Source organism: Lampris incognitus, chromosome 2, assembly GCF_029633865.1.
Source record: "Lampris incognitus isolate fLamInc1 chromosome 2, fLamInc1.hap2, whole genome shotgun sequence".
Classification (NCBI taxonomy): domain Eukaryota; kingdom Metazoa; phylum Chordata; class Actinopteri; order Lampriformes; family Lampridae; genus Lampris; species Lampris incognitus.
Genome location: NC_079212.1, coordinates 34,077,669 through 34,091,049, shown reverse-complemented (window position 1 = coordinate 34,091,049; position 13,381 = coordinate 34,077,669). Strand labels below are relative to the sequence as shown.

Here is a 13,381-nt window from a genome sequence, read left to right as displayed (position 1 = left end):
CAGATCTAAGAGATGTAGAGATTGAAATGGTGGAACTACAGAATTTAGCAGATTCCACAAAAGGTCAACCCATATAGAGGCTCTCAAATCTAAAAAGTCTGCTTTGGCTAACCTTCTGAGTATTACAGCACAAGGGGGCACTGGTCCACTCATGCTTTCTGAATGTTACATATATGGATGCTCCTTCTCACTTTTTCTTTAGTTTAGAGCACAAGAACTGGCAGAGAAAAACTATCCACTCTCTACATGCTAATACTGATGTACAGCTTTCAAAGTCTTCTGAGATTCGAAATATGCAGCAGGGTTTTACAGTGATCTCTACAAGAGTGAATTCAAACAGGATGCGCTGGGGGCGCAAGATTGAGGAAACACTCAATACAGAGCGTGAGGCACAACTGCCCGCTGAAGAACTCACTGATGCCCTGAAAAGTCTGGAGAGTGGCAAGGCACCTGGCATAGATGGTTTAAGTCAGGTCAAGTCAATTTTATTTGGACAGCCCAATATCACATGTTACAAATTTGCCTCAGTGGGCTTTACAGCAACACAGCATCCTGTCCTTAGACTCTCTTATTGGATAAGGAACAACTCCCTAAAAAAAAAAAACCTTGAACAGGGAGAAAAAATAAGAAGAAATCTCAAGGAGAACAACAGAGGAGGGATCTCTCTCCCAAGATGGACAATGTATAACAAAAATTATATGGCTTTATAAGATACATAAAAAGAAAATGTGATGAGGGGAATGCCAAGCAGCATCCAGGTGGGGACCACCGTCACCACAGAGACCTGGGAGGAGGACCGACTGCACATGCACACAAGGGAGGCTCACATGACACCATTCACACACAGAAAAAGAGAAAGGAGAAGCCATCACTTACCTGTTGACTTTTATAAGTCTTTTTACCCAGTCCTTGGAGAGAATTTGTTGACTGTTCTGAGGAACAGTGTAACTGAGGGGCACTTGCCTCAGAGTTGCAGGAGGGCCATCATTACTCTCTTGCTGAAAAAAAGGGGATTTACAAGACATCAAGAACTGGTGGCCGATGTCCCTGCTCTGCACTGATTACAATATCTTTTCTAAAGTGTTAGCAAACAGACTGAGAAAAGTGATGAAGGAGGTCATCCATGTTGCCCAGACTTACTGTGTGCCCAGCAGGCTGATCACTGAAAACATTACTTTAATTAGGGATGTTTTGGACATCTCTAGTTCATTGGGAGTTGAAAATGGTCTTATGTCCATAGATCAAGAAAAAGCTTTTGACTGGGTTGAGCACCAGCACTTGTGGCAGCCCAGGTTTTATAGCTAAAATCGAGGTTTTGTACAGTGAATTTTAGTGTACTTAAAATTAACAGTGGATTGAGTGATCCTTTTAAGGTCCAAAGGGGAATGAGGCAGGGATGTTCATTGTCTGGAATGTTGTGTTCTTAAGAAGTGGAAATGGATTTTACCAAAAATGTCATATAGGGGTTGCATGTTAGTAATCAACAACCTGTTGTCATCATCTCTATGGCATCGATTAACATGTGTTGATGTGCTGAACCTTTTCTGGGACAAAATGCACTGGATTCCTCAGAGTATGCTGTACCTTCCTAAGGATGAAGGTGGTCAAGGACTGATCCATCTGGTCAGCAGGGGTGCAGCCTTCTGTCTACAGTTCATTCAGAGATTGCTCACTGGGCCTAGAGACTTGGTGTGGAGACCAGTAGCCTGTGCAATACTTGAATGTTTTTGTGTTCTCAGAATAAACTTGCCTATGTTTTTAATGGATCTTAAGAACTCAAACCTTAATGGATTACCTGGTTTTATCATGGGCTGGTACGAGTATGGAATATGTTCAAGAAGGAGAAGTGGGCTGTTCTGACTCTCTGATATGGCTTTTATAAGAACCAGTGGTATATGGTGGTTGTATGGATATGACCTATGACATAGGACCGCCTGTGTCAAAACTGTTCTGCCAGGCAAAGGTCATCACACTGGGTCAGGTGGTTTAGCTGGCTGGGCCCAATCTTGACAATGCTGCTGAACTAGCATCTCAATTGAGAGTGAAATCTACACGTCTCATTAGTGAGCTGCTATGTAATTAAAATGGTCAGCTCAAAGAAAAGAACAAAAGTGAAAAAAACTTTTAACATCATACTTCAATGGTTTATTCATCCTAATATTTTCCCCCCTTTTTTTCTTCCCCAATTGTACCCGTCCAATTACCTCACTCTTCTGAGCTATCCTGGTCACTGCTCCACCACCTCTGCCGAGCTGGAGAGGGCTGCAGACTACCACATGCCTCCTCCGATACATGTGGAGTTGCCAGCCGCTTTTTTCACCTGACAGTGAGGAGTTTTGCTAGGGGGACGTAGCGCATGGGTGGATCAAGCTGTTCCCCCCAGTTCCCCCTACCCCCTGAACAGGCACCCCAACTGATCAGAGGAAGCGCTAGTGCAGTGACCAAGACACATACCCACATCCAGCTTCCCACCTGCAGAAACAGACAATTGTGTCTGTAGGGGCACCCAACCAAGCCGGAATTAACACGGATCGATCAGGCGATCCCAATGTTGGTAGGCAACGGAATAGACCATCATGCTACCCGGACGCCCCTTCATCCAAATATTAAAGATCTATTTCCCATTTCAAAAATTATTCCTGATCTGAAAAATTGTACGGGTCCATTTTTAGATTTGGGAAATGTTTTTAACTTGGGTCTAAATGGTCTTAAAGGTAAGACCATGTATAATATGATGGTTAAAATACAGAATAAAGGCAAACTTAGTGATCGGACTGATACACCCTGGAGAACCCAGCTGGGCTTGGGAGAGAATCTGAAGCCAGTGTGGAGGGTGTTATACAAACCGCCGTTAATGAAAAAAGCTGGTGATCTGCAGTGGAGAGTCTTGCGTGGCATAGTTGCTGTCAATGCTTTTATTTCTGTGTTAAACCCTAATGTTAATGACAACTGCCCCTATTGTGCCCAGAGAAAAACAGATTTCCAGTTTTTTAGATTGTGTTGGACTTACACCCCTGTGTCTGCTTCTAGAAAAAATATTTAGACAAACAGACTTTTATATAGACAACATTTAAAATATTTGCGCTAACTCTTGAATTTTATTGCTGGACAGGCAAAAATGGCTATTTATGTTAGCCGGAAAAAAAGAATTGGAGAATCTGTAGAATGTGATGTTGAACTGTTGTTTACCAGGATGGTCAAGGCCAGGATAAGGGTAGATTTTAATTATTACAGAGCAATGAAGGATATAGACAAATTCACAACCATCTGGTGTTACAGAGGGGTGCTGTGTTCAACCATAGAGGATGAGCTGTTTTTTGTTGCAGAGCTCAGATAATAGGGATCTTATCAGTTTTCCGTTTGTTGTTTTATGTTTTGAGCTGTTGTTGAATGATTATTTGGGGTATGTTAGAGATGTAAGTTAATTACTCGTTTATAAGTTGACAATTTAAATAAAGTTTAAAAAAAATTTAAATTAAAAAAAAATTAGTGAAACATAATGCATGACTGAGGACTTACACATGCTGTCCATCCACTGTATAAACATGTCTGCTCTGACTGATATTTATATATGTATAGTTACACACTATATATGGATATAAATAGTATTACTAGAGTAATAGAGTCTAAACTCTGTCTCTCTCTGTCTCTCTCTCTCTCTCTCTCTCTCTCTCTCCCTCCCTCCTTCTAGCTGGGGTGGTAGAAAATCTGGAGAAAGGAGGATTTTTTGGTGACAAAGTGACAAAATCCTGTCTCTTCAACTCTGTCCATGATGCTGTACTGCACTGTCAGTCTGCCAACAGTCAAACAGAAAGCCAAGATGAGGTGAGGTGTGCATGCATATACATATGCACACACACACACACACACACACACACACACACACACACACACACACACACACACACACACACACACACACACACAAAGGCAGAGTCACATTAGCAAGTGTTCATTCATGAATAGAAATTACTCTAGGCAAAAACATAAAGAGGTGGAGCGTGCATGCGTGTGTGTGTGTGAGCATTAGCATGTGTGATGGAGGGTGAGGGGTGGGGGATGTAGAGCAGGAGATTGTGTATTTCATGTGTTTGCAGCTCTGCTTGCATATTTTTATGTGTTTAAGAGTATGTGTGTGTGTGTGTATGTGTGTGTGTGTGTGACATTTGCTATCTGCCCTTTCTGTTTTAGTCTCGAGTTTTTCACGTAAAATTACATTACAGGTCCCACGGGATAATGAACACACATGTCTCTGGTACATGAAATATGCGTTGCAGGATCAAAGGTGCATCATGGGAGAGATACGCAGTTCAGACAGACAGGGATGATGGGAGATTTTGAGAGAAGCAGTGAGAGAAGTACAAGTATGGCCAAAAATGATTGCTCCTAGGGGACTGTACACATACTCAATAAATCATTTACACAGACAAGACAAACATCAAAAATGAAATGGACACATCCACACAGATGCTTAAAGAGGTGCACACACACAAAAATATGCACACATGCACTCATACTTTTATGAATAAATGTTCAGTGGGAGCAATAGGGAGTGCACAGATATGGCGGATTACAAGGCAGGTTTTAAGATAGGAAAGATGTAAAGGGTTGGACAGGACCACCAAATCCTGTTAAGTATTTGTATTTAATCTCTTACTGTCTGTCCTCTCTTTCTCTTTAATCTGTATGTCCTCTCTCTTCTTACCTCGTTCTGTGTACGGTTATGCCGCTCTCTCTCACTTTGTATCTCTGCCCCTCTCAACATTTCATTCACTGCCTACCTACCTCCGTCTCTATCCATGTTTTACTGTGTTTGGGTGTCTTTCTGTTTCCCAGGAAATCACCGCAACCCATTTCTAAGCCCAGGAAGCCAGGATGGAGTGAGGTACGAGACGGTGACCAAGAGGATATCTCTTGAGCATCAAATCACTGGGAATTTTATCTGTCATGTGCACAGAGGAATAAACCTGCAGATGAGACACAAAGAAATTATAATCAACAGGACTAACAGCAAAACAAAAAGCTACACAATAAATTAAACATGTGCACGTATGTGTCACATACAGCTAGAACGGCTTGTAAAAGCAATGCAGTGGACACCATGTACACATACATTCAAACCCTCATAGAAGTAAATAGCAATTGTTTATTCAATAAAAATTAAGCTTCACTGTCTTGTCTTGTCTTGGTACCTATATGTACCCTGAAGCTGAATTATGCTCCACATTATGTTCTCACATCCTCCATTGTGGACTGAAGTTTTTAGGGGCTTTTGTTGAATAAAACACTTTTATTTATGAAAGTAATTTTATTACTTTGTGCGAAAACAAGAATTGCTTCTGTTTTACAAATATTGAACAACTATAGAAATGTTTTATTTATAGAATGTTAAAACTACCAATATCTGTGAAGGTAATACCTAAAAAAAAAGTTTTTGAATTGTAATTTAAAACATACAGGCTGTTTCATTTGCGTACCAAAGGATGAGGAATTTTCTTTGAAGACCTCACATCTTGTCTTAGTGATGCAATGAAATGTAACCTCATGATATCTTTAACATGTGAGTTTCATTGTTGATGAAACAAATTGGAAAAATGTATATGACCATGGGGGTATGTTCCATTTGTTGACTAGTTGGAGCTTCTCAATAATGAGGAGAACAGTTGTACCTTCAAACTCAACGTTTAATTTCTATAATGCTGTGGTAAATTACAGGAGATGTGAAGAAAGTGGACCTGTCTTGCAAATCTAGCAGTGCGTACATGCACACAAAACGTCAAGCTAGCCGAACAAAACACAATGTCACTTCCGTTTTTTTCTCTTCAAAATAAAGCATATGTCTAACTTAAAGCGAGACTTTTCAGAATAAAATAAATCTGTGGCAATACCGAAATATTAGCATTACTTCAGCTCTTATGTCGCCCTCTGTCGACATCACAACTGCAACTATTGTAAACAAGCATTCCAACTGCAACAATGTATTTTCTTGCCCCTTTTACTTAAACATGAATTAACATATTTGTCTATTTATTCAAATAAACATTTCTCAACATTCCCGCCCGATGAACAACTGTTCATTACTACTCAGTCAATGTTTGAGGTTCAAGTGATCTCTAAAGGATATATCAGCTGAACAGGTCTCCTCAACGAACTGCCCGCAGTGGTACGGACAGTGCAGGAACGTACAAGTCCATCTCTCCCTGGAAACAGTTCAGTGATCCTCCCCATTTTCCAGGTCTGCCTTGGCAGGTTGTCCTCTCCAATCAGGACAACATCCCCCACTTTCAGCACAGTGGGCGCAGGTGTTTCACACTTGTGTGTTGATTTCAAGTCCATCAAGTAGTCCTTCTTCCATCTGTTCCAAAAGCTGGTTAAGAGTCTCTGCCGGTATTGCCATCTCTGGCCCACGTCTTCTCTGTTGGTGTTGGTTGCCTAAGATAGTGGAATCATAGTCTGGGGTGGTAGGGAAGTTAGTCTTTTCCCAACCAGGAAGTGTGAGGGGGTGAGTGGCTGCGGCTCTGATGCTTCACTGTCCACATATGACAGAGGCCTGGAGTTCAGCACAGCCTCAATCTCTGCAAGACAGTTGTCAGTTCCTCAAAGTTTAGCGATGCCCTTCTCAGCACCTATTTTAGACATGCCTTTACAGATATCCCAAGTCTCTCCCAGAAGCCGCCCCACTATGCAGCGCGTTCAGCAATATATACTGCTCAAAAAAATAAAGGGAACACCTAAAAACACAATATAGACCTCGATGAATGAAATATTTCAGCTGAAAATCTTTATTTATTAGACCGAGGAATGTGTTTAGAGCAAAATAACCTAAGAATGATCAATGGAAATCAAAATCATTAGCCCATTAAGGTCTGGATTCAGAATCATACTCCAAATCAAAGTGGAAAATGAGAACATAGGCTGATCCAACTTCTGTGGAAATTCTTCAAGACGATTCAAAATGAGGCTCAGTAGTGTGTGTGGCCTCCACGTGCCTGTATGCACTCCCTACAACGTCTGGGCATGCTCCTGATGAGACGACGGATGGTCTCCTGAAGGATCTCCTCCCAGACCTGGATCAGGGCATCGGTCAACTCCTGGACAGTCTGTGGTGCGACATTGCGTTGGCGGATGGTACGAGACATGATGCCCCAGAGGTGCTCGATTGGATTCAGGTCTGGGGAACGTGCAGGCCAGTCCATAGCATCAATGCCCTCGACATACAGGAACTGCTGACACACTCTGGCCACATGAGGACGAGCATTGTCATGCATGAGCAGGAACACAGGGCCCACTGCACCAGCATATGGTCTGACAATGGGTCTGAGGATCTCATCCCGGTACCTAATGGCAGTCATGGTACCTCTGGCTAGCATGTAGAGGTCTGTGCGGCCCTCCAAGGATATGCCTCCCCAGACCATCACTGACCCACCGCCAAACCGGTCATGCTGGAGGATGTTGCAGGCAGCAGAACGTTCTCCACATCATCTCCAGACTCTCTCACGTCTTTCACATGTGTTCAGTGTGAACCTACTCTCATCTGTGAAGAGCACAGGGCGCCAATGGCGAATCTGCCAACCAAGATGTTCTCCGGCAAAGGTCAATCGGGCTGCACGGTGTTGGGCTGTGAGCACAGGCCCCAATTGTGGACGTCGGGCCCTCATACCATCCTCATGCATTCTGTTTCTCACTGTTTAAGCAGAAACCTGCACATTAGTGGCCTGTTGAAGGTCGTTTTGTAGGGCTCCGGCAGTGCTCCTCCTGTTTCTCCTTGCACAAAGGACCAGATAGCGGTCCTGCTGCGGGGTCGTTGTCCTCCTGCGGCCCCCTCCACGTCTCCTGGTGTACTGGCCTGTCTCCTGGTACCTCCTCCATGCTCTGGACACTGTGCTGGGAGACACATCAAATCTTCTTGCCACAGCACGCATTGATGTGCCATCCTGGATGAGCTGCACTATTTGAGCAACTTCTGTAGGTTGCAGATACCGCCTCATGCCACCTCTAGTGGTGAGGGCACTAGCAAAATGAAAAACTAACCAAAGATCGGCCAGAAAAGATGAGGACAGGCAAATGGTCTGTGGCCACCACCTGCAAATCCATTCCTTTTATAGGGGTTGTCTTGCAAATTGTCTAATTTCCACCAGGTGGAAATTAGACAATTTACCAAAAGGTGAAATTGATTCACAAATCAGTGTTGCTTCCTAACTGGACAGGTTGATATCTCAAAAGTGTGATTGACTTGGAGCTACATTGCATTGCTTATGTGTTCCCTTTATTTTTTTGAGCAGTGTACTTCCAGGTGATTCCTTTGTCGGTGAAGAACTCGGTGAGCTCTGATCCTCTGATTGACTTCCACAATTCTTTCATGTCCTTGTCTGCTCTTTTAAAGGTTTGGGCGTTGTCTGAGTATACAACCTTACACAGCCCTCGCCTAGCAATAAACCTCTTTAAGGCTAGGAGAAACTTTTCTGTAGTTTGATCTGACACAAGCTCTAAATGCAGTGCCCTTGTGACAGCACAAGTGAAAAGTGCAATATATGCCTTGGATTGACCACTAGACTTTCCACTATACCTTACAAATAATGGGCCTGTAAAATCTACCCCAATAATCTCAAAGGGTGGAGCTTCAGTAACTCTGCCTCTAGGTAGTGGAGCTGTGACTTGCTGTGCTGGTTTCACCTTCAATTTCCAACAGATGTAGCAATGTGAGACCATCCTTTTTACTAGCTGTCTCTCCTTTAAGACCCAGTATCTTTCCTTCACCTGCACTAGGGTATCTCTGACCCCAGAGTGCATCACTCTTTCGTGACAGTCCTGTACTAGTAACTCAGAGTATTTGTGTTTAGTTGGTAGCACCCAAGGGTGTTGCTCACTGAAGCTAAGATATGAGTGCTGTAGCCTGCCTCCTACACAAACAAGGCTGGTTTCATCTAAGAATGATTTCAAGTCCTTGATTTTTGACACTGTTCACACCTTGTCCAGCTTTCAACTGACTGCTTCTTGGCTAAAACTATGCGCTTGAGCCATTTTCACCCAGTACACTTCTGCTGCTGTAAGCTCCTGTGCAGTTAGCTCTCCCTGAGTCTTCTGACTATGACGGGCATTAGCTATGAACCTTTTGGTCCATGCTGTTACTCTTAATACCCTTTTCAACCTGCTATACTTCTCTAGGTCTAGCAATGGCTTCACTTGTTCAGCACTGGTAAACTGTACTACAGTCTGAAATTTGGACCTGAGCTCACTGTTTATGTCATGTGCAACACAGTCCTCATCAACAATCTCTATCTCACTGGATGATGACAGTGGAGTTAGTCCGCTCCACCACAGCTGGCTCTGGATGAGCGATTCGATGCTCTGGCCTCTGGTCAGCAAATCAGCAGGGTTGGTTTTGCCGCTGCAGTGAGACCATGACTCTGGATTCGTGAGACTTTGAATCTGAGTCAATCTGTTTGCCAAAAATGGCTTCTACTTTTGTGCTGTGCTGCGTATCCAGTGAAAGACAATCATTGAATCTGTCCACATGTTAAGTTGGCTGATTTCCATGTTCAGTGGTTTGAGAAGATTGCTTCCTAATCTTGCTCCAATCAGCACACCCATCAGCTCCAAAGGGGGTAAGGTCATTTTTTTTAATGGGGCCACCTTTGACTTGGATGCTACAAAGCTTGTAACAACTTCTCCTTCCTTGTTTTGTCCTTGCAGATAGGTGATGGCGCTGTATGTCTTCTCACTAGCATCACAATAAACATGCAGTTTGATTGTCTCTGAGTTTGGCTGGATGTTGATTTTGTACCATCTTGGAATGGCCACCAGGTGGAACTTCGGGAGCTCTGAACACCACTGGTCCCATTTTTCAGTCAAGTCCGGTGGGAGTTGCTCGTCCCAACTGATTCCCCTTTCCCACAGTTCGTGAAACAGGCACTTCACTCTTATGGTGAAGGGAGTCAGGAAAACTATGGGGTCAAAGATACGAGTTGATGTCTGCAGCACATTTCTCTTTGCGTTCTCCTTGCCTTTCAATATGTCTAAAAGTCCCTTCAGATAAAACACAAAGTCATCATTCTCTGGCCTCCATACTAGTCCCAACACTTTCAACACATTTCCAGTGTTGTCTGTTACAGCTGGATGTTCCACTCTACTCTCTGTCCACTTGGCTCTGAGCTCTGGTGAGTTTGTCACCCACTTGCACATATTCATCCCTGCATGAGCCAGAATCTCCTTTGCTGTTGTTGTATCTGAGAAGGCCTCATTCACATCACCTGAGCTGGAAATAAAATCATCGACATAAAGAGACTCTCTTAGCGTCTGCACTGTCTTAGGCTGCTCTGTTTCATACTGCTCAATGTGTTTCCTTATTGTTGCAGCTAAAAGGAATGGGCTGGGTGAGACTCCAAACACTACTCTACTCATTATCATGATGCGCAGCTCATTTTCACAGTCTTTGGTTGGAGGACCATGTAACCACAAGAAGCTTACAGTCTCTTTATCTTTCTCTGCTAAAGCTATCTGTAGGAAAGCCTTGGTAATATCTGCAGTAAAGGCTATCTTGTTGAGTCTGAATTTGATTAGCACATCTAGCAAAGTTGGGTTAAGGTTTGGCCCTGTCAGTAAGCTGTCATTCAGGGATGGGCAGCCTTCCTCGTGTGATGATGCATCAAATACTACTCTCAGTTTGGTAGTTGCTTTGTCCTCTCGCAGAACAGCGTGATGTGGCATGTAGTACATCGCAGTCTCTGTTTTCCCTGCTGCTGGTGTGCCCTGTGGTACGTCCTCACAGATGCCTTGCTGAAGGTAATCCTCTATGACATCGTTGTACCTCGTGTATAAGGTTGCATCCATTTTCATTTTCCTCTTGAGGCCTTCAAATCGTCTTTTTACAACTCGAAAGTTGTCTGGAAGAGCCGGTCTGTCGTGTCGCCATGGTAATTCGACTTGATAGCGTCCATTTTTGAATGTTGTAGTCTGTTCAAAGTTCTGAAGAGCCTCAGTGTCCTCTGGGCGCTCTGTTTCTTCATTGATGATGCCCAGGGACTCCACTTCCCAGAAGGCGTGCAGCTGTTTTGAGATTTGGGTTTCCTCACTTAGACTTATGTGGAGGCAAGTGATGTCTGTTACACTGGATGATGAGACTGGCCCTTGTAAAGCCCACCCAAAGCTGCTTTCTATGGCTACTAGTGTTTCTGTTATTCTCTCTACCTTGCCTGAGACTAGCTACCGGTAATAATCTGATCCTATCAGTACTGACAATCCTGTGTCATGACTGCCATCTAGAGGGGAGTCAGCAAACTGCAAGCCCTTCTTCTGAAGCTCTTCTTGGCTAACCCAGGGATCTTTATCACAGCACTGCATACTTGAGGGGTTTCTACTGCCTCAATCTCAACCTTTGGTTGTGCGCTCCACACATTCTCAAGTGATGCTCTCACTATGTTGCGCTGTGCCTTTACAGGCTTAGTAGATCCAAAGGCATGTAGATGCAGTGTCTCTTGCCTAACTACTGGTAGTCATAGTGCCTTAACCACAGCCTCATGAATGAAGCTTCTCTGGCTGCCTCCATCTAGTAGACAGCGCACTATTTTTCTACCTGCTGGGCCCTCTATCCCTGCCTTGATTGTCTGGAGCAATACTGTGTTCTCTACATCAGCTTCCATTTTAAATGTGCTGGACACAGAGCCTACCAAAGTGCCTGTACTGCCTTTGTCTATTCTGCCACGGTCTGCACTGGCACCGTCTGTTACATTACTGCTAGTGTCTGGCTTTGTTTCAATTTGATCACAGACTGACTGATGATGCCTGCGACTACACAAAGCACATGTAACATTCTTGAGTCAACAGAATTTGGCTGTGTCTTGGACCTAGGCAAACGTAACATCTGCCTAGTTTTCTCAATTTCTCTTTGGGAGCAGCCACTGAATTGTCTGGACAATTTTTTGGTTTATGGCTGGCACTATCGCAATATACACATGTCTGAGGGACACTACTCGCTGTGTGCAGTGCGGCTGCAGAGGGCACACTCCATTTTTTAGGTCTGTTTCCACTGAAGGATGCTGGCTTGGTGAATGATTGGTTACTTTGCAGGATGTCCTTCTGAGCATTGCCTGGTCTGGTAAGTTGATGTGCACTTTCTCTGCTTTGCACTTCCCTTTGCAGGAGTTTAATAAGCTCTTGTACTTTCCATTCACCGCTGGAGACTGACCCGCGTGTGTAGTTTAAGGCAATATCCTCTGGTATGAGTTGCAGTAGTACTGGGCAGAGCAGGCGGCCATATGTGTCGCTATGTACCCCTAAGGATTCTAGACTGCGTATCTGTATTTCACATTCGTCACACAGGTGCCTGAGCCCTGCTATATCTGAGGATCTCCTCACAGGACTGAGGTTCAATAATTTGGACATGTGCGCACTGACTACAATGTCTTTTCTTCCAAAACGGTTCTGAAGTATCTCTATTGCAGCATCATAATTACTATCACTCATAGTTAGTCCTACTACGGTTCTGGCTGCTGCTCCAGTCAATCAGGATCTCAGGTAAGTAAACTTTTCCTTCTTGCACAGTGTGTCATTGTTATGAATAGCTGTTTCATATTGGGACCAAAATTCTTGCCACTGGCTTATTTCTCCACCGTATTTTTCTATCACTAGCTTGGGTAGTTTAACACTCTGTTGACTGAGTTTAAACTTGCATCACTCACCCGCCCACACACAGGCTCCCGTGAATTTTCAATGAACCTTTTGGCGCGAGTTTTCCATGTGATGATACGGTCCTGGTAGTCCTGAGTCGTTGCAATTTCTGCTTCTAGATCGTCTGTCGGCGTTTCCCTCCCAATGCCTCCGTCCAAGTCAATCAATTGTTCTTCCTTTGTTGACAACAGTGAAAGCATTTCACGCAGGAGATCACAGTCCGGCTGTCCCTCTCACCTCTTCCTCCATGCGAGTCAGCAGCTTTGTTGTAGCGGCGCGGATTGTCCTCTGCTTCCTTTTCATCCGTTCCAATTGCTCCCCCTTTCCCGCTGTCAGCCTTAGCTATCTCGTTAGCTTCCAACTTCGAAGTTCAACAGTCAAAGTTCCCGGGTTTCGGCACCAAAACGTTGATTAGTTGGAGCTTCTCAATAATGAGGAGAACGGTTGTACCTTCAAACTCAACGTTTAATTTCTGTAATGCTGCGGTAAATTACAGGAGGTATGAAAAAAGTGGACCTGTCTTACAAATCTAGCAGTGCATACATGCACACAAAACGTCAAGCTAGCCGAACAAAAACACAATGTCACTTCCGGTTTTTTCTTCAAAATACAGCATATGTCTAACTTAAACCGAGACTTTTCAGAATAAAATAAATCTGTGGCAATACCGAAATATTAGCATTACTTCAGCTCTTATGTCGCCCTCTGTCAACAT

The 13,381-nt window shown here is 43.8% G+C and overlaps 1 protein-coding gene across 1 annotated transcript in view; it reads left to right on the top strand.

Annotated features, from left to right (window-relative positions):
- Positions 1-6,035, top strand: part of LOC130106615 (solute carrier family 26 member 6-like) — a 57,612-nt gene extending 51,577 nt beyond the window's left edge. Inside the window, exons 19-20 of the mRNA XM_056272793.1 lie at positions 3,692-3,825; positions 4,837-6,035. Of these exons, the coding sequence (XP_056128768.1) occupies positions 3,692-3,825; positions 4,837-4,860 (158 nt within the window). The 3' untranslated portion in view covers positions 4,861-6,035. The remainder of the gene's footprint in view (positions 1-3,691; positions 3,826-4,836) is intronic.
- The last annotated feature ends 7,346 nt before the right edge of the window (positions 6,036-13,381 follow it).